Source organism: Seriola lalandi, unplaced genomic scaffold (genome assembly GCF_002814215.2).
Source record: "Seriola lalandi dorsalis isolate HSWRI2012SDOR001 ecotype SW California unplaced genomic scaffold, Sedor1 jcf7180002054248, whole genome shotgun sequence".
In the NCBI taxonomy this organism is placed as follows: domain Eukaryota; kingdom Metazoa; phylum Chordata; class Actinopteri; order Carangiformes; family Carangidae; genus Seriola; species Seriola lalandi.
In genome coordinates this window covers 356,899-382,861 of record NW_019524801.1, presented here as the reverse complement: position 1 = coordinate 382,861, position 25,963 = coordinate 356,899, and the positions used below count along the sequence as shown (strand labels likewise).

The 25,963-nt window shown below is 40.7% G+C and overlaps 1 protein-coding gene across 1 annotated transcript in view; it reads left to right on the top strand.

Moving 5' to 3' along the window:
* The first annotated feature begins 6 nt into the window (after nt 1-6).
* Nucleotides 7-25,963, top strand: part of LOC111653843 (integrin, beta-like 1) — a 37,112-nt gene continuing 11,155 nt past the window's right edge. The window contains exons 1-7 of the mRNA XM_023404548.2: nt 7-26; nt 7,470-7,616; nt 9,154-9,276; nt 10,670-10,810; nt 13,325-13,465; nt 15,675-15,821; nt 22,976-23,092. Coding sequence (XP_023260316.1) covers nt 7,493-7,616; nt 9,154-9,276; nt 10,670-10,810; nt 13,325-13,465; nt 15,675-15,821; nt 22,976-23,092 — 793 coding nt within the window. The 5' untranslated portion in view covers nt 7-26; nt 7,470-7,492. The remainder of the gene's footprint in view (nt 27-7,469; nt 7,617-9,153; nt 9,277-10,669; nt 10,811-13,324; nt 13,466-15,674; nt 15,822-22,975; nt 23,093-25,963) is intronic.

Here is a 25,963-nt window from a genome sequence, read left to right as displayed (position 1 = left end):
GGCACATAACGGGAAAATTTGCAATGGTGGGTGTACAAGATATATATATATATATATATATATATATATATATATATATATATATATATATATACATAGTGAAACAACATAACTAGATGGTTTGGTTTTATAGCAAAGTGTCAAAGCTGTTATAACATCGTCCTCTGGTCTTTTATTGCCATATTGTCCAATAACAGTTTGATTGTCCAGGTTTTTTCAAATGTCTACCATGTAACTCTGCAGTTGTGTACAGGCACACAGCTCCACATATCTTCAACTACTTGGGTGTGGTCATTGGTGATGGGTCAGTAAGTGATGCAGCAGATCTCTTCACAGTGGGCTCACTTCAGAGAAGCTTGGCAAATGTGCTCTCCAGCTGATGTTTACCGTCTGTTTCAGCCAGGTGCTAGGAAGAATGGAAAGCTTAAGGGTGTAATCCAAAAACCCGGTAAATTTATTTAAGCTTTTAATATCCCGTTCGTTTGATACAATTTCAAATAAATAAACATGTACCTCATAGACTTGGAGAGGATTTAGAGTATTTAGTTTCATCTGCATTTCTGTCTTTTATGCCGAATCCGAGGGGTGCGGTATTGTGTATTTGAGAACCCATATCACCTTGGCAGCACTTCAAAGGCTTTTGGTGGTAATAGACAGCTGGTTGGTTCACATAACGTTACCAAGGCATTTGCTTTTGCTGGGAGGTAGAGCTTTGAACTTTGCCTGTTGCCTGAAATTTTACAAGTTCTCAAAAAGAATAGTGGAGGGGGCATCGACACTCAACAACACGGTGCCCCAACTTTCCAAGAACACACAATTTTGACAACAAGGCTGTTTGTATGGAGAAAATAAAGAAGTTGGTTATTTATTGAGCAGGCTGGACATAATCAGATAAGCTAATTTATTAGATAGCAAAAACTAATGCAGTCCAATACAACAGTCCTGGAGTAAATTCTACCTTCGTCAAGACAACAATGTTCAGTGTTTTGGGAGTAGATTTAACTTTATGGTCATTTTGGCTGCTGTAGTTTGTGATGTTGCTTTTGTTAGGACTGCTGTAATCTTTATTTTTGTATAATCAAATGACTACAAGTGATGAATGGCGCTGCTTATATTGATTATCATCTGAACCTGCACTCAGTTTTATCATTTATCTTTAACAGATTGTTTTGGTTTGGACTTAGGAGATTTTTTTGAGGTGCTTATCCTGAAAGCTGTGAGAGGTTGATCCCTCTATGTTGATGTTAGGAAGAAAAGAAAAATCCTCATCTTTGTGTCCACTATGGTCACTGGGCTATGAGTGTCAGGGTTTGATGGAGTTATGTGTGCATCCAGAACAGGCCTAATGGAGATATGTGTGCATGTGTGTGTGTGCGTGCGTGCGTGTGAGTGTGTGTGCACATGTGAGGGGTAGAGTGATTTATTCGGGTAGACAAGTTGGCTGCTGTGAAGAGCTCATTATGGTTCAGCAGTCTGGAGTGAGAAGGCCCTGCTTCAGCCTGATAATGGGGTTTCACTCAGTGGTACGCAGTCTGCAAATGGAACCTAGATGCATCAGAAGAGGAATGGGTTTTCACACCCAGACACACACTGCACATGCACACACACACACACACACACACACACACACACACACACACACACACACACAATGATTCTCCCAGCACAATACTCATGTGCACACACAAAACCAGCCACATACTCACACAGTCATATGTCCATGTGTATATAGGTTCCAACAATTACACTCAAAGCATATTGTGAATACACCCCCCCACCCCATTGCTCAATGGCCCATGCGGTATGCATGGTCTGCTCTCTGAGATCGGCAGCCAATTTCTCTCCCTGCGGCTCCCTTATCTCTGCCTCTCACAACTGCCCACTGATAAGATCCAATAGATTTTTCTCTTTAGGGATAAACTGTGTGTTTTTCCTTTCCAAAAACATTAGCTTTTCCAGCATTGACTGGTTCTCTTACCTTGGATGGCATTCATGAGACTAACATTGGGCTCTGAATTAGCACATGCCCATCCTCTTAGTCAGAGCAACAAGTCGAGCGGGATGTAGAAGCTTGGGATGATACATTATATAAATTTATGTCTGAGTAATATGGCAATATAAATCAAATAATAATATGTTTAAATTATAGGTTGAGTTGTTGTCAACATTGTTGTCATTTGGCATGTTGAAGAAAACCCAGGTGAAATAATTCCATTTAATTCTGGTTTCATTTATTTTATTTTATTTTTATTTCATGTGTAAGACTGCACAGTATCAGTCACCACAGAGCAAAAACTCCCTCAGTTCCATTGGTCTTTCCCTTTGTTGCATGGGTTTCTAATGGATGCAATCAATAGGCATGCAAGTCAACTGAACTGGAAGCTCTGTATATGTATCTGTATATAGATGTATACAGGAAACTGCCCAGGGTGTTCTTGCCTGGTCCATGCTGGGATGGACTGCATTATAGAAGCATATGGGAGCAGCACATTTACAAAAATTAGATTAGAAGAAAATGAATATGTCTCCATGGCTTTTTATTCTGAGCAACAGAACCAATAATATGTTCTTATTATGAGTTGCATTATTTTCACCAGAATAATAGTTAGCAGCACTCCTTTTTGTGATTTTGTGACATCAAGCATATCAAACTCAGAAATGGCAATTTACAATGGTACTTCCAAAAGCAGCAACTGCTTCACCCACGTCATGAATTGTCTGCATGATGGGACTAACTGATTGGTTAACAGGATGGCAAAAAGCAGTCTGGTTAATACCCTGTTCATTTTTCTATGTGACCTGTGGACAGTAATACTGCACATTACCATCTGTTCTAGTACAATACAATTGAAGGTTTTGTAATAGACCTCAAAAATCTAGTGTTTATTTTCTAAGGATTCACACAAATACTGGCGCTGTCACTCACGTGTTTTTCCTCCCTCCGGTACGTCCCACATTGTAGCAGAGCAACGGGTTGATGACCTGGACTAACATCTGTTCACCAACTGTGCAAAAACCTTCCTGTCATTTCAGTCTGCTGTTTGTTTTCAACTGTGTTTAAACTTCCCTGCTCTGTTTCCTCTGTTCAATTCTGAAAATAAGCCACAGTACAAGAAAAACCAAACATTTGATCGTTTTTGAAGTTTTCAAGTAGAATATTTAACCCTCTGTAATAACTCCCCTGTTGTCATAAATGAAGATCAACGTGTCAAAGTTTCCACTCTCTTTTTCACAGCCTCCCCTCTTTTTCTTCCCTCATTGAATGAGCCACGTAAGATCGCTCTCCGCTCACTTCTGCTCTCTGCGTCTCTCGCTCTCTTTCTCTCTCTCTCTCTCTCTCTCTCTCTCTCTCTCTCTCTCTCTCTCTCTCCCTGCAAAGTGTTTACTTCTGGTTTGGGTTGAGACAGGCTGTGCTTCTCTGTGATTTACTGTATGGTCTTTTTCTATTGTCAGAGACACAGAGGGTGGCCCAGGGCGCAGCAGGCTTGCATTGTCCCACTGATAAAACACTGTGTAATCAACTTGTTAGTAATTACTGTTACAGCATTGAGTAGAATTAAACCATTATATCAAGACTGAATCCCTTAGTGAGCAATCATCTTTGAGCTCAGTCTTAATTGGAGTAAAATGAATCGTTTACTTGAATTTTTCTTTATCCAAGACTCTTAATACAGCATTGCAAAATGTTTGATCAAACGCAGGTCGGTGGCTCTGTCCCCCATCTCGGGTAACAGCTACCATCCCCCTTCAACCACTTATGTGGATTGAGGCAGAGAGCCAGGCAAGTCTGCAGTCCAGAACAATCTGTAACCGTCTGATGCTTTACGATCATGATTCTGACTATATCATATGTGTCCTCCTTACCCTATCTCAAAGGAACAGTTGAACTGGGGAGGTGCAAGCATGAGAGCGAAAAACCTGGTGGATGGTTGTTTTTGGGTTCTCTTCTGTCGGAACACATTTTAGACTCTCTACCTCTCTCTCTCTCTGTCTCTCTCTCTCTCTCTCTCGCTCTCTCTCTCAGGCTATGGGTTTTCAGAGCCTCTGTTCTTTCCCTGGCTCAGCCCCTAGCCTCTGTGCCCCCTGCCAGAGTCAGAGAAGATCCCACCCAAGGGGGTTTTATGTCAGCAGCACATAAGAAGCCAGTTTGGGCAGTGCTGTTCCACATCAAACTCCTCCAGATGCACTTTTCCATCAGTATAACATAAGCTTATGAAGTTGCTTCCAATATGGACACATTATAGACATATGATATAAACTAATCACGGGAGCAACTCGCTAATGGTAGTCTGTCCGAAGTGAATAATAGGTTAAATGCATAATTTCTGTTGATTTCCTTAAGAGAAAGAAGAAGAAGAAGAAGAAAAAAAACAGCTTTTCAGGACCCACAGTGGAATGCAGTCCTTGAGCCATTACAGCCCATTAAATTGTTCATGTATTTGTTTTTCTAGCACATATTTTGATGTGCTCTCACTTAGATATTTTGAGCTTTGCAAGGCAGTGTGTCTGTGTGGTGAGTCACCTAATGATTCCAGCGTGGGCTGCAAGGAGAAAAAAGCCTTTCAAGTCTGTCCGACTCTACTAGTAAAGGACAATTTTGACCCAGAAGTTGAGAAGAAGTTTTTCTACATTGCTGTGATCAGTAATGCTTTTTATTATGGCCATTCTTGCTATGGATATTTTGTTAAATTACTGTGTCATTGTTTTGTATGAATGGATTTGCAGTATTGTACATACCAATGCACATATGCAGGTAGAGGGGGACAAGATGTGAAGTTAGGGAGTAACAATGTGGGAATTTTTGGGGGATTTTTTCAACTAACACACACAGGTTATAAAAGATCATCTAATACTGATGTTGCTGGTGAACTGAGAAACAGCTGAGACTGTTTAACTATTATTGAGGGAGACAAGTCTGGTTTCTTTCTCACCTTGTGCTTCTAAAGGTGCTGTAAGTACTTGTTGTACCCCAAAGGTAGACCTGATTGTTTGCACCGTATTTCCATTGTTCCCTTTAGCAGCTGGAATCTAAAGCACTAACCTGTGATGCTGGCCAGAGCGAGTTAAAAAAAATAATCTTTCAAGGTATTATGAGGTTATGAATTCACCCAAGTTGACAATTGAATGCCTTGGTGGAGAATTGTAGAAACTAGAAGGATGAAAGCGGGAGTTCCTCGTCCCGAGGACAGCACATGCAGAGAATGAGTTATTACCTGAGACAGGTGTCTCCTAGATCTTTTCCAGCGAACACGAACTGACGTGCTGTCGTTTCACGCTCCACAACCCACAGGGAGAGGAAAGCAAGTAGCAATAATTACTCAGTGAAATGAGTATCATGTTATGGGGAATGTGATCCAAACAAAGTAAGTGGGGAAATGTCATTTGGAGAGGAAACATCAACTGCAAGTAATAAATGAGTATAGAGACAGTCTCAGGAAGTTTTTAGATTTGCAGTATGTGATGTATGTTTTGCTTTATAGGTTTGCTTATAATAGAAATCTCAGAATAACACCAAGAGTTACTGAAATGTTAATGATATAAGTGTTTTTCAGAGAATAAATTACTTTTGGCACATGCGTTTAACCAGTAATTATTAAAGATTGCTGGATTATTATGTTCCATTCAAACCTATTTCCTTGTTTATCTCCCTGTCAGTATTATACCTGGTTGATCATTAAGCAGGAGTGAGCTAAATTCAAATCCAAAATTAGCGTGCTGCATGAGTCACCGTCCTCTCCTTGTCAGCAGTTAATCATGGTAACGCCACATCACCTGTTATTACTGCCACTGATGCACCGTGTCTCCCCGACCATCATTGGATGTATCCGTGCACTGGTCGAGACCTGACTGGCTGGGCGTGTGTGTCTGTTGGGGGAGTGTAGGAAGGACCCTGACACCCCAAAGCCATGGAGAATTACGGCTCTGGGAGCACTAGGAAAGATAAACAGTCAACAGACAGCCACCTTCCCACACACATAAACTTTCGCCTAGCAGACACACAGGGGCCGTTTCATATGTCAGAGTGATTGTCAAGCAGAGATTAACCGGAACTAGTGGGTGGCCGTGACTTTATAAGTGTGTTGAATTAAGTTGGAAACACTTTAATCTAATTTTGTTTTATGGGTGAGCTATCGTCTGGTAAAAGACAAAAATAAATAAATAACTTAAATGACAAATCAAAAAAAAAAAATTTTTTTTATCTTATTCAGATTATTCCCATAAATCTGTGCAGAGTGGAGTCTACAGTAGATTTTTTTAAATGCGACAGTCAAAAATTAGTAATCACTACTGGAAATTACTTTGTTTTTGATGTGTATGACTGTTTTTGTATTTTACTATGCAGTCTGACAGTGTCTGCTCCCAGAGGGGCTACAGTAAATCTGGATAAGAAAACATCTAGTGTAGAGAGCAAGTAAGAGACTGCAAGTTTATCTGTAGCTCATGAGATTTAAAAACAAATCTATTAAATGTTGAACTTTGTTAGATTTTTAAAAAAAAATCTCTATTTGTACATAGATGAAGTTCCTATTATCACAGTAGGATTTATTATGTAATTGCATTGCTTAAACAGCCAGCAGAAAGTACACTCTTAATTTAACACCTTCATTTTAACAGTTTGCATGACAACAAATATTTGGAAGTTTTTTTTTTTTTTTTTTTTAAATCAATTTATCTTCCTCAGAAGTGTATAGTCCCTGTGTTGCAGCTTTCTTTGAGGTGCACTTTCCATATTCTTCTCTTCCTGGTAACTGTTCCCGAGTGTCCCCTGAGACATATCGATAATGAGAAGAGACAGGGGACTTGCCTGCTGTTAATGACTGATGGATAGTCCTTGAAAAGGACACCACATTTACATGATGAACGAGTCAGGAAAATGATTGAATGTGACATACAAGGCCCCTTGCTGCTAAATGCAATAGGAGCAACATTTATAATAACTTGTCAACAGCCCCCATTTGCATCATATGATTCCTCCTGTTTCTCATATTGCTCACTGCGGCCATCAGAACGATGAGAAATAGTGATGCCAAACTGCCTTTGTAGGTCCCCTGAACACTTAACATGGTATTACTCTCTCTCAGTGCTTGAAGGGGAAGCCAGTATGTCACCCTGAAATGTTGTAACAAAAAGGTTTGTATCGCAAATAAGACAGAAAAATATAATGGAAACATGCCTGCTGGCTCGCTATATGTACATTTATGCATCTCAAGGGAAATGTAGAATATTTCACATACATTAAAGAGAGTCACTTGGGAGTACAATGGGTCTGTTATAATAATTAAAAGTCAAGGGGCCAATGAATCCTATAACTCTTATTCCAGTACTCTCCTGCTCACGCAATGCCATCATATTCATTTAAGAAAACACTCATGTGTGTCCTTGTGTATATAGGGCGATTTGAAGCACTGGTGATGGGAATGCATTTCAGTAGTGATAAACGGCATGTGGTCCATTGTGTTTCCCTTTAGACCGTGGATACTGTGACTGTGGGATGTGTGAGTGCGATGAGGGCTGGTTCGGAGATGCCTGCCAGTTCCAGGAAGAGTGTAACCTACCCAGCAAGAAGAGCAAAGAGCTCTGCAAGAATCCACAGGGGGTGGTTTGCTCCAACAGAGGTAGTGCGAGCACACACGCATACCCACACACACCAACACAAATAACGAGTCTTAGTGTGCAGTTGCAAGAAAAGACACTCAAGCATGAACAAAAACCTGCGTCAGACAAACAACCAGCATTGCTTTCTCACAGACACATAAGTATACACACAGCACTTACATAAAGTCAACAACTTTTTTTTTCAATAATGTCTTACTCACTTTCTTATACGTCATCAAGTCTCTAGTTGATAAATTTGTATGAGTTATTATATATTATATATATATTATATTATTAAGTGGCAATAGACAACTTTCCCCCCTAGGGTTTCCAAGTAGTATTAATGTCGGCGCTTCTTGCTGTCTTAAAGAAGAACATAATATGATTCCCCACCACACACCAAGGTCACTGTTATTTGTTTGAAAAATTTGTTTCTGGCAACGAGGCTCTTTTTCTTTTGCTGGCTAGAGTTTCCACAGTTATGGTTGTCTCACTGTCCACGATTTCCCCTATCTGGGGAAAGCTACCAATAGTTACCCAGGAAAACAAAAGCATTATTCTCTATTCGTTTTCCTGTAAGGGAACCAATCTAAATGCCATTTGTGTCATTATTCTATAAACATTTCATTGTGGAATCAACATTTACTTCATAAGGATAAGTTAAAGCAAAAAAAGTTGTCAATTGTCGCTTAAATATAATTATTATTAACCATAATAAAGCCTTTACTTACAACAAGTCCACAGTTAAGGCAGATACTTGTGATCTCTTTGCTCTCACTCACATCTACCAGTATGAACAATTTCTCACAGGTACATTAAATAAAATAAATTAATGCATGAAGGAGCATCATTGGGAAGATTGACATCTTGATCTAACAATAGTGTAAGTAGCCTAAGAATTGATAATTCACCTTGGTCTTAACTCTCACAAGCCAGAGCATATTTGATGCACACAGCCCCAGTTTGTGTTTTTATCTCTGTGGACACATGATTAAGCATTAGCACACTGAAGACTCACAGTGTGAGGCGATGTCTGGGCTGAGGTTGTTTTCCACACACTGACAGCCCCTCACCCACCTGGGCTTAACCTCACCACTGGCCCGCAATGCCTCCAGCTAAATGAAGGATAAACGTGTATTTGTGTGTCTGCTTGTGAGCTTGTGTGTCTCTCTGAAAGCATGTACTGTACAGTGTGTGGCCTGTTTGAGCGTGTAGAATTGCAGATTTATTCGCAGCATGTAGTTGTCTAGCCTTCTGTCCCTATAGCGCATCATTTTTAAAAGCCCCAGCAGATACACGCACACACACACATACGCACACACACAAACACACCTTCAGTAGTCCGACAGCACTCTGTTGGCACATGATGCACAGACGGTGCCTCCAGAGCACATCTGCAGACAAGCTGGGTTCTTGTTCTTAAAGTGCACTGCATCAAAACATACACACATCCTCACTATCCACACATCCTCCTATCCACTACCTCATACTGTGAACACACAACACACATCTACAAACCTTACTCTAAACTGTGTCTAAAGCTGATATCTTCCATAGGCACCTGCCAATGTGGAAGCTGCATGTGTGACAATAAGGACAACAGGGGTCTGGTGACAGGACGTTTCTGTGAGTGTGACGACAACGAGTGTCTGGATGAGGACACTGGAGAGGTGTGTGGAGGTATGACTCGCAGCCCCTGTCTCACACTCTCACTCCTCCCCAAAACAGCACTGGCACCTCGATTTAACATATGGTTATTCAAGGACTACCCATCCTTGTCACTCTATCTTGGCTGACCTATTGAATCATGTGTTAGCTGCTACCAACGGGGTAGTTCTATATTTGAACGACTGCTTAAAGGAATACTGCCACAATTTGTTGATTTGCTGTCTGAAATTTTGAGAATATTGATGTCGATTTACTGTGTAGTTAACCCCCTCCTGAACAGCAATTGTTCAACCATAGCTTAGCAACTGTAACTAGGCACAGGGGGCCTGTCAAGTTCTCAACATGCTAATGGTGGTTTGTCTCAGATTATAGAGTTTAGGCTGTCTGACTTTTAATTGGCTTTAATTGGAAAGTGAAAGATATGAATTGAAAAAAGTAACAATAACTCATAACTCTTACCTTTAACTCTAAAGCTAACTGGCTCTACCAGCTGCTCATTTATGTCTAGACAGATTATCAACAGGTGTCTTTTTAGCATTGTTACACAGCACTGAGTTAACCTGGCATTACATACTGTACGTAGTCATTAAATACATATTTACAGTATTTTTGTAGAGTTCTAATTTTCAAACAAGTCAGGTACAAACATTAAAAAGTCTGCTATAGAAACAGTTTCTAACTTGCTCGTGGAGTTAGCGTTTATCATCTAACTAGCTAATTTACCCGTTAGCCAGCTAGATGAGAAGATTAATAATCAAACCCTCTGAATAGTGTTAGTTTGTTCACGTCCACACAAACATTATTTCTCACATGTAGCCCTGAATGGCCAGACTCTAAATCAACATAATGCCCTTTATACAATTTGAAATGAGAAAAGATGTCAGCTGCACATGTCCATGAAGGTTAATTGGAAATTAGCATAGTTTGACCTGTCGTGTCTCCTGCATTTGATGGTGTTATGCTCTAATCTGGGCTCCCCACAGGTTTTCCAGTGTGTGCTTGTCTGTGTTAATTTGCCATTCATAATATAATTCTGAAAAACAAATTATTGAGTTTGCTGCTTATCAGGTCTTTGTAAGAAATACATCAGTTGTCTTAATTTGTCAGTTTTGTCAAGCAAAACAAATAAATGCAGATACAATCAATCTTGCATGTATTGTTTGTAAAACATGTGACACGAAAATTTGATTAAAGAAATGATCATTTTGGAAAAAAGAGGGCATCTTCTGTGGTTTGGGTTGGCAAAAAAAAAAGTTAAATTGTTGTTTTGTATTTATACGCCCCTTTTAAAATACTAAAACCTGTACATTTAAATTAGTAAGAATCTGTGAAATCTGTTTACACAACTGTAAATCTGTAGCACCTACTGATCAACTGTTGCATGTGCGTTCTGATCTGCTTCCAGGCCACGGCCAGTGTTACTGTGGAAACTGTTACTGTGCTGCTGGTTGGCATGGAGACAAATGTGAATTCCAGTGTGATATCAGCCCATGGGAAAGCAAGCGGAGATGCACATCTCCAGATGGCAAAATCTGCAGCAACAGAGGTCTGTTTACCTGCTTCAAACCAGTATACATCGCTGGTATTCTGGGATTCTAGTTTTTTAATTATTATTTATGAAATATTTAATTACTCTAGCAAATTTTAAATGTAAATATTACCATAGATTCACAAAGCAATTTAATACTTGAATAAGTATGGCCAAGTATTTTTATGTTTGTCACTACAGCCTCAACACTCATTACAATCCACCTTATCACAGTTACAATTTCAGTGGATTGTATTGTGTTGCTTGGAAACAGGAAACAAATATAGTAATGGGGTTAAGTTAATTTCCCATCTGTTATCTAAGATCATTAAGAGGAGGAAAGATACTTTTTTGGATCTGTTTTAGTTTCCAACATTGTGCTACATTCTAGAAACCTCTCTATTAATAATGTTTGTTGGGTCTTTGTTTTTGCTATTCTCATGTCATTAAGATCCTACATAATTTTGGTGGGATATGTGGTCTATGTGTGAAATATTATTTCCAATGTGGAGCTGGATGATTAAGGTTATTTCAGGGTATAGCTTCAATATAGCTCGAGTGATCCTGCTGGGTTTCAGTAAAAAGCTCTCTAAAATTAATCACAGTGGACTGGCTGAGGGTTGGCTAAGTGGTAGGGCTAAATGGTAGGCTACATGGACAGAGCCCCATCACAGAGCTGCGATTTATGGTTAAGTGCACAGCTGACACAGCATGAGCAACCATCGAGAGGCTGTTCATGGTTAAATGGCACATTGTACTCCTCTTTAGTCTAGAAAAGGGCAGGCAAAGACCAGACGATCCCAAGAGTTACTGCAGAAAACAACAGCGGAAATATGTCTGCAATTGGAAAAGGAGCAAATATGTATTGTTCCTGGTTTTGGCTCAACCTAAACACATTTTTTTATTCTTGCTCCAGTGGCTTGACACTGTTTTCCGATTCTTACAAAAGTACTGGTTATCAATCAAATTCTTTATTTACTCTTTTATAGATTAATTTAATTCTTCAGCTAAAACTAAAAGTTAGAGCAAACATCACAGCATGTACAGGAAATCTGTCATTTTAAAAGCTTGTAAATTACAGTATAATACTAATACATTTTTCATATTTGTGAGTAAATCACTAGTGTTCTGGAACTACTAGTTAGGTGAGGTGAATTATAAATGCGGAAAATGCAGCAAAGCTGTACTGTAAACTGTCAAGAACATGTACTGTCAACCCAGCTCCTGGTTTGGCAAAATGCGCCAACACATCCAAACATCTTTTTATTCTGCCCCATTCAAGTGCCAAACAATCCCTGCAAGTTAGACAATTTGCTACTGATTATAATGAGAACGGTTCTCAGTTCCCGTCCCTATGTGCCGTGCAACCATTTTGAATTAATCCTCCTTTAAAGCATTGTGTAGATAATTCCCGGTGATTATAGGCAAACGGATCAAGGAAGATGATTACATAATAGAGGGTTGATTTGATTTCATCATCCTGTATAGATGTAGAGATGTGAAGTGTTTTGTATGAGACTGTAAAATGTCTTATATCTCTCTCTCTCTCTCTTTTCCTTTGCTCAGCAGTAACCTTTATCTCCTGCTCACACTCTGAAATGAATGAGTGAATGATTTGACTGACAGTACCCAATTGATAACTGTTTCATTCCAGCAAACTGTCAAGCCCTTCCATCTGTTAGGTTCACCTAGCCTCCTTGGTTGAGATAATAATACACTAACTGGCATGCTGTCAAAATGATAACAGCCGCTAGAGGCTAAATACGTGCATCTATATATGATTTCTTGATCAAAACAATTTGAATCAGAGATAATATGGTTGCATGAGGCACACGGGGAAGAAGCATTTCCCTTCAGTGTGGAGAGGGAGGTTGATTTTTACTGAATTTTCTACAGGCCTCCTAATTTTATAGAGTTTTTATAGAACATTTCTGAGCAGTAACTAGTGCAGGTGCTGTCATATGCTCCGGTGAAGCAAAGCTGTGACATTTGTGGCAGACATAAAAGTGCACGGCTCTAAAAATCCAGGGCTCCAGGGTTATGAGGTGGTGAGGGAGACCGAACCCGGTGCCAGGGGCCGGTCATGCGCCAGCCGCAGCCCACAGGCTTGCCAGCTGGCCTGGCTCCCCTGGGGTTCCCCATGTTCTGTCACTGCCGATAAGAGAAAATGGGATTTCCACTGGCTGCTGCTCAGCTGATGCCCTGGCACCGATGTTAAACAAATGAGAAAGAGAGAGACAGACAGACACATAGATAAAAGAAGAAGAAAAATGAGACAGAAGGCGAAAGTATTTATCCTGCTGGCTGCTGCCTTTGCTAAAGTAAAAACATATATTGTCCCACCCCCACCCACATCTCCGACAGATGTAAAAGACAAATGAGTTGGATTTTGCTTTTTTTCTGTTTTGTATGTTATTTTCCCAGTTAAATCCACATGATTGCTTTGTTTGGACTCTACTGCTGAAAAGAAATGACAATGGATAAGCCATGTAATGTAAATTCACAGAATTTGTGTCTGTGTGGTTGTGTTAGGTACGTGTGTGTGTGGGGAGTGTAACTGTTATGATGTAGATCCCTCCGGCGACTGGGGAGATATTCATGGGGACACCTGCGAGTGCGATGAGAGGAACTGCCACGCAACCTACGACCGATACACCGATGACTTCTGCTCAGGTCAGCTTCCTGTTATTAGATTTAAAAAACACTGTGACATAACTGTATATAATACATTAAGGGTAACCCTGAGTCCTGTTTAAAAAGTGGTTAAAGGAATAGTGAGAGTTTGGGAAATAAGCTTATTTGCATTCTTGCCAAAAGTTAGAAAAGAAGATTGACACCACTCTTTATTTGCTTACCTTATTTTCTTTTCTTTTTGTTTGTTTGTTTATCTGTGTATGGATGTGGGGAGAATACGGAGATACTCACTGTACTCACTGTGCTCAGACAGAACCGCACAGACAGATATCCCCTTAATAGAAATAACGAAAACTATTTTAACTTTTGCAGAAATCTCTGTGTGTTCATACAGGACCGTGTCACTCATAGTGAGAAGCTGATTAAGAAAATAGGGTTTTTAAGGGCCCATAATTTTTTTAGTCCGTGAATGTGAGCTTGGATTAAAATGGGCCCCAACACCCTGAGCAACACAAAAACCAAGCATCCCTCCTTAGCTGCTTGTAAGTGTTTCATATTGGATTAAGAAACTCATGTGGAGCAGTAACAACATTGTTTTTATCATCTATGTTCATTAAAAAATATATATGTAAATTCTTGTGCAGTTGTAAAACAGCCAAAATCTTATTATTGGTGGAGTGAGGCCAAAACATTTTCTCTTAAATGGCTGGGGGAAAACATGCAGTCCAATATCAGTCCAGCTGCTTCATCAACACACATACAAACAAATAATCAAGGTTATACTGCTCCACTACAAATGTACACTGCCCAAAGATTCTTAGCCAACAACGGGAGAAACAAATTACTCAACTTTCACAAAGCTGAGACAAGTAATCCAGAAAGAATGGCACTTATAGTCAGATTCAGAAGTTTTTATCCCGAAAAGATGCACAAACATCTACGTTTTAGAAGTTTTCAAATGTCCTGACTTGGTCTTCTGCTGTTGTAGCCCATCAGTCTCAAGGTTCAGTGTGTTGTACATTGTGAAATGTTTGTATGCTCACCGTACTTGTAAAGAGTTGATGCCAAGTCGTTTTTATGCATTACACTGCTGCCACGTGATAGCAGGTTTACAGGTGTTGCTAATAGAGTGCTTGGTGAGTGTATCCATTAGCTGACACCAGTTCTTGAAGTCCTAGTCAAGAAATAGTTTGGCACATTATCCCCATAAAATGGCAAATTATAGTTATTCCACTTCTTTTTGTGTGGATTAAACAACGTGTAACATGTTAATTAGTGAGATTTAAAGGTCCTAGTAGGTGGATTTGTTACCTTTGGACGGAGCCTGGAGCCACTGTTTCCAGTCTTTATGTTTAGCTAAACTAACTGGCTGCTGGCTCCAGCTACATGTTTAGCATCAGAGGGGTAAGCCTATTGATCTTCTCATCTAACTCTTGGAAAGAACGTGAATAAGCATTTTTCCAAAAATGTCAAACTATTGCTTTAAAAGAGAACTGTCTTGTTCTTTACAATGTACAAGTGTTCAATATTGTTTATGCCAGTAACACATGTATTGATCTTCACCTTTGAGTAACAGTAGTTCCTTTCACTTACCAAACACCAACAACACTTCACCATCTGCTTCTAATATTTTTTCCATATAACTTAGCAGTAAACTGGGGAGGGGTTGGGAATGACCTTTTCCCTGTTTCTCTAAAGAATTAATGAACAAAATATGATGAATGTTACCACTGTGCCTATCATTTATTAAACTAAAAGAAATTCTGTACCAGGGATTTATCTTAACATCCTTGCGCACACACAACCAGCAGTTCTTTGGTGCATATCTTCATGTAAATTGTTAACAGTTTGAGAGAATGCGGACCCAAGTCTCATTTTAATGTTTTAAATCTCACCTTTCTTCATCAGTCTCTCTCTCTCTCTCTCTCTCTCTATTCCCCTGCTCAGACCAGGTCAAGTCAATGCTGGTCATCCAGTTGCTAGGATGGCTGATGTTCTAAGGACACCTCATCTTCTCACCTCTGGCATGTCCTGCCCCTTGTTAATTTTACAACCTCCCTTGCTTCTCCTTCTCTTTCCCTCCCTCTTCTCACACCAGCTCCCATTTGATCTCTTTTCCACTCCATAACCTGTTCACCCATCTGTTTTTTCCCCTTCTCAGTACCGTTATTTGAATCCTTTCTGTACAAAGCCACCAGTCTGTTTCACCTCTCTGCTTCCTCCACCTCTTCTTCTTTATGCTTGGCAGGTCATGGCCAGTGCAACTGTGGCAGATGTGACTGCAAGGAGGGATGGGCAGGGAAGAAGTGTGAGCATCCTCTGTCCTGCTCGCTGTCTCTGGAGAGCAGTCTGAAGAAGTGTCGAGGAACGTCCAATTTGCCCTGCTTCGGACGAGGTACCTGGTCTTCCCATTTGATCCAGTTGCCATGGTTACTGCAGCAGACATGTACTCTGCTCTCACCTCTTGGTATAAAATAGGCCATTTCCAGGCCATCTCTTAATCCATACTTAAAGACATGAGGGTGCCAAGCAATCAAATGCTATAGTATCTTTTACTAAGCCATGCAGTGCTTTAGTGTCATACATATCATATGCATTAATGCATGTATGTGTTTGCGCTACAGCTTAGCGATGTGTGTTCATTTTTTGTAAGTTTAATGTTTAATGATGTGCACTCGTGCTCATACATATGTATATGAGGGCATGTTTATGTGCGTGTGTGAGATTAAGGGGCACTGTTTGCTAGCAGCAATGTGAGCCTTGGCTGGAGCATCTCTCTCAATAGAACAAGCTGTGGGCCGATCTGTCTAGATTTATTGCGGCGACTGAATGCTTCATTAGTGTCACTTCTGAAGAGAGGAAGTTGTTTTCTTGGATTCTCCAAATGTTGGGCTTCATACTAATGCTGAGGCAACACTGGAAACCCATGCTAACAAACCACAGGTCCAGGTTGTGCTTGTCCCAGTCATGTACCCTTGAACCTGTTGATTGATGACAGTAAGGTGAAAGTGGGAGTATAGTGTTATATTTTAGGTCTATTAATTGAATGTGCTCTGCCTCGCTACCTATGCCGGATCTGCCTGTTATGTGTATTTAGTGGAAGTTGTGTATTGCTGTTTACATTCTAAAATTTTTACACTGAAAACTAGGTTTTAAATATTGATGTTTTTTTTTAAATAAAACTGAATATTCATGGCAAAATAAAAAAGAATTCAGTTTGGGGAGAAAAACAGACTTAAGTTAAAAACTCAAATACTTTACCAATCTGCGTCATCAGGACTGTGTGGGTGTGGTTTGATCAGGTTTCATTATTGGTGGAGTGAGGCCAAAACATTTTTTAAATAGTTGGGGGAAAACATGCAGGCCATTAACTGTCCAGCCGCTACATCAACAGACCCTCAAACCATTAAGTAAGATTACACTGAACTACTACAAATGAATTCTCAGCCAACAAAGGGAGAAACAAATTAGTCACCTTTCACAAAGCTGGACTGATCAATCTTTACATGCAGTGGACATTAAATTCAAATAAAAATATCATGATGGAAGACACATTCTTAGCCAAGTAAACCAGAAAATATGGCACTTAAAGTCAGGTTTCCGAGGAGACGTTTGGATATCGCTATCCCAAAAAGAAGCCGAAGAAAGAACATCCAAGTTTGAGAAGGGATAGCAAGCTGCAGGATGTTTGTCGTCTCTCTGGGGACAATAAAACTGTGTGAAGCTGAAGCCAAGAACAAAAACAAAGCTTTGTGGATCAATTGGTAGATACAGCCTGGTAGAGTGATAATAAGAAGATAAAGAAATCTTACCTATATGTATATGGCATCTGTTACCCAGGACAGGTTATATGTGACTTTGTTGATATAGATGTTCAACCTGCAAGTTTGGAGAGGATATCCAGGGACAAAGCAGCGCCTTAGAAAAAAATGAAGGAAGAACAGACTGAGCAGAGTTGTTGTGCAACCGTAAGAGTTTTGTTTACCTCTGATTTACCTTGAAATTGATTTTGCATGGTAATTTAGGAGGAATTTCTAGAATGTTCTAGGAACTGCAATGTTTTTTTCCACTTGAAAATCAGAAGTGAAGATAACTGAGAGCCTAAGCAAGTGGTGCATTTATCCAATCGAATGTAGAAATGTCAGTCATCTACTGTACAGCCCTCTTGAAATGAAAATAGCCCCAAGTTAATTCATCTGCAGACTTGCCAAACAATAAAAAGCAAAGCCAAAATTACAGTCTAGCTTGGCCAGATACACAGCATGCCTTCATCCAGAGTTAACAAAGCACAATGGTCATATTACTGTTGCCCTTAAACTGAACAACCTGCATTGTTCCAAAATATGCTTTGGTCATTTGTTGATAAGATAAACTGCCTAGTAGATGCGCAGTGCACACTATAGAGTCTTCAGAGGTATCTTTTGTACCTATATTCTACACTGATGCAGCAGGCTTAATCAATCAGCTGTACAGTGCTGCATGGGGCCATTGTTCAGTGTCCCTCTACTCCATTCATTTTGCCCTGAACAGCGTTGTCGTTTTCTGGAGAATACTTGGCAGTGTTTCTGTACAAGTAGCAAAGGTACAGTTAAGTCTGCTGTGTTCTGTAGGTCTCACAGTGATTCAGCTTTATGATGTAGTTGCCGGTGGGTGATACTACAAGGACACAACCCGCCTGGTCTCAGGGCTCCGCAGTTTTATCAGGGGTTAATGTGAAGCATTGATTTCCTGTTTCATTTGACTGCGGAGGAAATCACTGGGGAGCCCGCAGCCTCTCAACCGCTGCTTTATTCTGAACGAAAAGAGAGGATGTGTGGACTGTAGCCTACCTTGTGTTATTACAGCGGCCCCTTACAGATATCCCTCACACCAGTGGCAGAGAAAGCTGCTGATTAGATTGGGCACCTGAAACCACATAGGGCATGGCTGCTACCATGGAGACAATTATATTAACAAGTCAACATCACCATTGGCCAACAATGAAACAACGCAAAGTATGCTCTCAAAATAGAACCAATCTGGTGTCCTTTGAATACATCAACTATTCATTACATGTTGTGTCTGTGCCATTGCAGACTTTGGTCTTGACAGCCTCAAACCAATTCCACAGCAACAGCGTTGAGAAAGAAGGGTGCCCCCCCCCCCCACTCACATAATGGAACAGCAAAGATTAACTTGTGCTGGGAGAGTTAATTAGCTTTAATTCCTCCAGCAGTACCTTTAAATTATCTCCAATTGCTGCAACAAAATGGAACTTTAAATTACCCTGTGCAATAGAACAATTAATGGGATTCATAAATTCTTCCTTTTATAAATTGCATTTTATTTCCAGCCGTGCCTGTCAATTCAGGGCTGGTTTTATTCAACACAATACTATTCAATACTGTGTTGAATAAATATTTTCCTGTGCATACGCCTAAATGAATTAATTCTGATTAGGATTTTTAGTGTGTGTACCCTATATAGTGTGTGTGTATATATAAAACCGAGACACGCTATTTTAGGTAATCAGAATTTTTAAAGTCCGCTGAGGCCAACAATTTATGTTGAAACTTTTGTGTCAGCCTCTCCTCTGTTACTAGTCAGGAATATCTGAACGTGCCATTTACTGCCTTTGTGCAGATAGACAGAGGGGGGAAGCTGTCATGGTCGTGATAAAGGGGAAGGGACTGTGTGTGCATGCATACCTGGGTGTTTAGAATGGCGTGTGTATGTGTGCATGTGTGGTTTTATTTACCGAACTTTCTTTTTCCCGAGGATGCCCATTTGAATGTTTTAGTATTTGGAAGATCACAGCGGTTGGAAACAAACAAGTGTAACAGAGTTCATTGCGAGGCCTTGATGAATGGCAATAGATCTGAGGGGTAAGAAAAGGTAAGAGAGAGAGAGAGAGAGAGAGAGACGGTCTGTGGGAAACACAATGAAGGGAGACAGGAAGCGGGGTGGGAGAGTAAGAGAGAAAGAGAGAGAAAGTGAAGGAGACAGACGTAGAAAATCACTTAGGCATGGATGAATGCGGCTGGTACAGATGGCAGCTTGAGCGGAAAAGCCTTGAAATTTGAAACAGCAGCTTCAGAGCTTTTCTTCCTGAGAGGTGGAGGCAAGACGCTTGTGGATAGCACATTCTTTATACTGTGGTATTTCCTCAAGGAAACACCTGCTTTCAACATCTTTCTGCTGATTCTCGGGATTCCTTTCTCTGCTTTCTGAGGAGCGGTGTGTAATAGACATTTACTGTGTGATCGTTGATATTTAAAAAAACAATACCTAACTAATAAATGGATAGACTAGATTTATTATTCTACTACCAACCTGAATAATATTTAAAAAGATTAAGAACATGATCATAGTCGAGACAGCAGAGACCCAGATATTCTGAATTTTGATATAGGTTAAAGACCCAGTGAAATGGGTCTATAGCTTCTATAATGTGACATATTCTTGAACGAAATGGTAGAAATGAGGCCAAAGAATCATTCTGAGAGGGAATTTGATCATTTAGCAGGGTTTCATTGACACCACAGGATGAGACATGGCACAGATAAGGCTATCTGATTTGGTCGGGACTCATTGCAGCTGCCGAACGACATCAGACAAGTGGTTTTAAAACAGTCAATTCATAGTGTTAGGTAATGAGTCTGTGAAAGACTTTTGGACTAGCTGTTTCCAAAACTTGTTGTTTGAAGCCATGCAGAGGATATCAGTGAACACATTTCGATTTTACGCTACAAACGGTTTTTGTTGAGTCAAACAGCTTTGTTTTAGTCCGAGCTCAAAGATGGCAGGAGTGCAAAATGTAAGTGCAATACAAGAGTTTATTTTGCGCTTGCGTCTGTGTGTTAGTTTCGCAGCTCGATGGTGAGAGGAATGTCACAGCTGCCGTTGTGTTTATGCAGATCAACCAGTGAAGCACAGTTTTGGCGCTGATTCTGGCATGAAAATGGGAGTGCACTTCCACTGGGTTCAGACCACTTTACTGAAAATGTGACAAATGTCAGGCTAGATACAAGAGTCAGGCACATCTCCAAAATCACATAAAAGATAAAAGCTTTCTCTTTGAATCTTTGAAGTTCACATTTAAATGCCCATCAAAACACTGTTTCAGTGTGAGTTACATTAACGGCTGATCTATTTCTACTGCAGAATGTATGAGGCTCTCCCATAAAGTTGACTAAGTCCCTGTAGCCATATTCTATCTGCAGTCTTTAATTTGAATTTGAAGCCCTGAGAAATTGTGCATGAATTTAAACAAGGTGGAAAGTTGAATTAAAAGCTCAGACATGGCACCTGGCTGTAAAATATTAAGTACACAACCCTCTGTACTTTTGAGACTCCCAGCTTTTCTACAGAGACTTCAGGCTTATGCTTTACAAATCACAAGGAGTATCCATTATATTCTTAGAACGAGTAAAACTCCAAACAGCATCCTCTCTGGAAAATCTATAGTATTTTTTATGGAAATGAAAATATTATGGATGCTGTCAGCTTATGTGGCCATGTAAGCATTTTAAACAAATGATTCACCTTTTGTAGTATTTGCACATATAAACATACTGAAATATGACTAGCTGAATGAAAATCAATAAATTCAAGTGGCTGAATATCGGTCTTCTAAAAATAATTTGTGCACACCAATAGGAGAGAAAATCGGGACTCTGCGTCTGTTGGAAAAAAGCAGTTTTCCCGCGGGAGAAGCTGGCGTGGACTCTCCTCCCAGCCCCTCAGGAAACTGCCTGCTGCTTTTTAAAGGAATGAGATGAGCTGACATGATTGACCATTACTCAAGTCTACCCTACCACTTGGTGATTGAGTATTCATCCATTTAACAGTGTATTCATTCTGCTCGAGCCCCTCTCCAGTTAGGCTGCGATGCCACATGACGAGGCTCTCACATCTGCTCACTAAAATTACAAAAAAATGAGTTTGCCACACCCTCACCTGCCCTGTGTTTGTCTCAGACCAGCGTCCATAAGTGACATTGTCATTGAAGTGTTGTGTACCTTAGACAGGATGACAGATTACACATCAACACACACAAACACTAACGCACTCACTGACACTGCTATGGACGGTTTGACGACCACAGAGATAATCAATAAGGCAGGGTGTTGTGACATCACTGGTTGCTAGGGTAACTGAGTCCCCAGAGCAGATGGTGGTAATGTTATATCTGAAGCAGGAAGAGAGGTTGCTAGGCTGTGTGTGCGTGTGTATGTGTGTGTGTGTGTGTGTGTGTGTGGTCAGAAGAAATGACAGTGATGTGACTTGGACAACACATTAGGCAAAGCTGTCAGTCAAGTGGCCGTCCTGTTAGGTCACTGTTTATTGCCGCGAATTCCACACAGTGAGTCATCAAAAGATAAAAGCAGGTAACATCCACATTATGGATATGTTTTAGGTGTTATTTACTGGCAGTAAACGCAAAATGTACCCCGCAGGGCTACAAACAGGGAAAACACTGACAAGAGTGAATAACGATTTTTGCAAGAAGGACATACCCCGCCCAGAAAAAACATAAAAACAGGAGGAAAGAGAAAGAGAGGCACTCAGTATGCTGTGTTTTAACCATCTGTCTTCACTGAGCTGGGAAATTCCCTTTGTGCAATTATCTTTCATGGTGGCCAGCTTACCTGTTTGTAGCCCTTCTGGGTGTCTTTTGTCTACAGCATCAGTGAATAGGAACTCTTAAAACACATCCAACTGTGTGTGTCCTTGTCTGTAGAGCAGGCGAGACAAATGCACATTTCATGGTGATGCCTCAGATTATGCAATGTCATTGTTGAGCTCTATTCAAAGTAGTATTAACAAGGTTACTAACCTATTATTATATTGAAATCATCAAAGAGGAACCAGTGACCCCGTTAAGTACATTTTAAGAACAATTTATTGAAGCAACGTCAACAAGTTAGCTTGTAAAATAATCATCTGTAATACAAGCCAGTAATTAGCATTTTAGAAGATATTTCTCCCTCCTCACCCTCCAGATATCTGACTATAGCATACACTACACCCATAATTAATATACCTCAGAGCAAGCTGGTTAAATGATCAATGAGCAGGTATGCTGCACACCTCCAATGATAGTTCAGAATAGATGATGTTTTTCTAATGAGTTTCACCATTAGCCTGCATGCTCGCTCAGCTCGTTTCCCTGTGGCCCTCTTCACTGGCAGCTCGCTGATTGAAGTGGGATAGCAACATCTTGAAGAGTGTGCATGTGTGTGTGTATGTGGGTGTGTGTGGGTGTATAGCCCATGTGAGTGTTTATTAGAGTGAATGATTTACATATAAGATTTGACCATGTGGCTTGAAGGAATATTGTCGGGCAAATGAAGTCCGTGTGGCTAAAAATCAGTTATTGAACTCATTTACTGAGGGAATGCAAATCATGCAACTATCCTACGGGTTGAAAAGAAAAAGTAAAAACTTGATATGAGACACTAAAGGAAAAAGCAAGATGAGTATTCTACTGAACAGCTATTAAAAACACAGCTCTTCTATGAAACACTGCTCAGATGTGAGAAAACGCCTCTGTTTTTGTTTTTATAGGTCAGTGCCAGTGTGGACAGTGTACTTGCCACCCACCTGGGGACAGTCGTGTTCATGGCAAAAACTGTGAGTGTGACGACCGTCAGTGCGAGGACATCGGTGGAGAGGTCTGTGGAGGTAAGAGCACACACGCACATATAACACAGACACATACACACACACACACAACGAACAAATCTTGTGCGAGTTGTGTGAGGAACAGAGGGATCTGACAGAACACGGCGACAAACAGATGGCAAGTCTATGTTTTAACATTACTGTTCAAGCTGTAGCTATAGAGTAGAGGAGTAGAAGTTAAAGTTGTGTTCATTTTTCTGCACAGACAGTGGGCGTCATGCAAGAACCACTCGTACAAAGAGGCTTTGTACTGAAGTGGCACAGAATTTGTTGCATTCCCCACTTTTCTCATACTTAGAATTACATACATTTAAAATTGGTCCGGTCCTGTCATACAAGTCATGTTCAGATGGTGTGCCTTCCTCCACTCACACTCATTTGACTTAATAATTACTCGACACTGACACTATTAAATGTGTAATTTTCCGTCTGCTGATTTCAGGCAGCAGGACTTGAAGCGCTGTGTTGTGAAAATTCTCGCTGGGTGACATGTTTCTGAGTGACACTTGGACAACAAATGGAGCAGAACTGGTAGCCTTACATAGCAATTTGTGGTCATACAGTAGATGATGTAAATGATGAAACCTTCCAGAAACCAATCAACCTGGCTTGAAACGCTCGTACAACCAAGATTCATGGCGAAAAGGACGAGAGCTTTAGGATAAGAATACCTGAATGCTCTTGCATGAGGGCTGACGGATGGTTGGAGCACTGCCAAGGTGGTACAAAAACAATTTCCAAAGAGTATCTCAGTAGCAAACATGAAATCATGGAGTTTATAAATCTTATCCGTGATGGTGACTATGTCTTCCTCTTTTTCTACCTGATTCTGATGGGGCACTGAGGTTTATGGATACCGCAGTACTTAAAAACATGCGCCATACTGTGCGACTTCTTAAAAACACCGTTGAAATATGTAAATCAAAGCAATACAATTATTGAGATATTATTGAATTATCCCAGAGACTCTCGCGGTTCTATGAGGTTTATGAATTTTCAGGAGGGATATTGGTCACAGTTCATTTATGTATTCATTCATTCTCTGCCTGCCTTCACCATTTTGTTAACTCTCTCGTCATTTTAGAGCCTGCCACTCCCTCCTGCCCTGCAGTAACCCCAGCCCCGCCCACCTTTCAGCCACCTGACTCTTCCCCGCCCTCCTGCGCCACCTGGTCCTAATTCGCTCAATTGCTAGCGTATATAAACCAGCCCATTTCCGCCCATTCTCTGCCGGAGTGTCTCTTGTGCTTTCCCTGCTGTAGCGAGCTGGCCTTGCTTTTCTGTTTGGGGGCTGTTTTTGCCTGCTCTTTACGCCTGGTTTTCTTGCTGACCAGTGCCTTGACGTCGCCGTTGCTGGTCCTTGCCTGCTTTTGCCTGCCGAGCCTGAGTAAAGGTGAATTGCATGTTTTGAACTTTTATCTATAAACACCTTGTAAATTCACCCTTTTCAACTCTCCAACAGAAACATGAGCTGTACATCTACAGATGTACTTGCGAGGGTTACAGACTTGCCACTCCTTGTAATTATTGCACATAAAACTAGACACATTATGCACAGCATGTGCACACATACACTCACCCACTTTGAAACTGTGCCAGGAGCAGACGCTGAATTTGAGATCAATACAATATGATCCGATCTGCTCTCTTTGATATCCACAGACACAACCCCCTAAACCCTTGAGCTGAATTTGAGAGAAATTGCTCCAAGCCTTTGAAGCTTCTGTTTGAGGTCTTGGGAAGTTTGCGCTCTTAATTTGAGCCATTTAGGCACAACCGCTGTAATGGATAGATCGCACTAAAACATTAGAGGCTCAATTGAAACTACGATTTCCCTTTGCAGCTGCAGCTGCTGCTATCATCAGAAAGCAAGAGGGAGAATAGAGGAAGTCAGATGAAGGAAACGTGCAATTAAGGATTGTGGTGCTCCTAAAGGAAAAAAATAGATTAAAGTTACATTCTTCGACAGGCTGAGGGGAAAACTGACAATGTGTAATTCACTTGGCCAAAGGGCTTTTTTAGGAAGCACTTTTATTTGGTTCAACACCTTTTTATTATATTGGTATGTTTCCTCTGTTTAATTTGAGCATTAAAGACATAACTACTGGATCCCCTGGATACATCCACCACTCTATCTGCTTTTCTGTCTTTCTACACTTAAAGTGCTGGAGAGGTTTTCCACAGAGTAAACAGACTGCAGATTTTCTCATACCTCTATAACAACGGCAGCTTTTCTTCCACAGGTGTATCACGAGACATTCATTGTCACATGTAAATCCTCAAATGGTCATTATGTTTATTCTTAAACTGACATACAGTCTGTCTTTTCCTTTCACCCAGCAGCTGTATGCAAGTGTCTCCCTCTGAGTGGGGCTTTCTACTGTTGTTTTGGGGGCTGTGCCATTTTGTATCAGTGGTGCATTGCAGCATCTGAGGGTAAATTTCTCCTTTAAAGGGGGGGATGCAGTATTTATGTGAATGGATTACAGGGGCTCATTGTGTGCTGGGCTGTCCAGAGACAATTCTTCATGAGGCTTCCTGAAGGGAAGGGAAGCTTGTCTGAGCACCAAACACCAACACAGTCACACACACACACAAACAAATGCAAAGGCATGCTGTCAGCCTAACAATTAAGTCTGTATACACAGAGGCCTGTGCAAGTTATTGGGTGTTTTGAGAGACTGAGAGTGACTCTAAAGCAGATACCCAGAGTGAGGAGTGGGTATTAAACTGAAAAAAAACCTTTATGGTGAGGGAGCTGTGAGAAGCTTCCCAATCCAGGGTACAGTGCAGTGGGTGCCCCCAGATGTTTGAGCCTCACTGCAGACAACAGAAAGGAGAGGAGTGATAAATGACACGGGCACCTTGCAT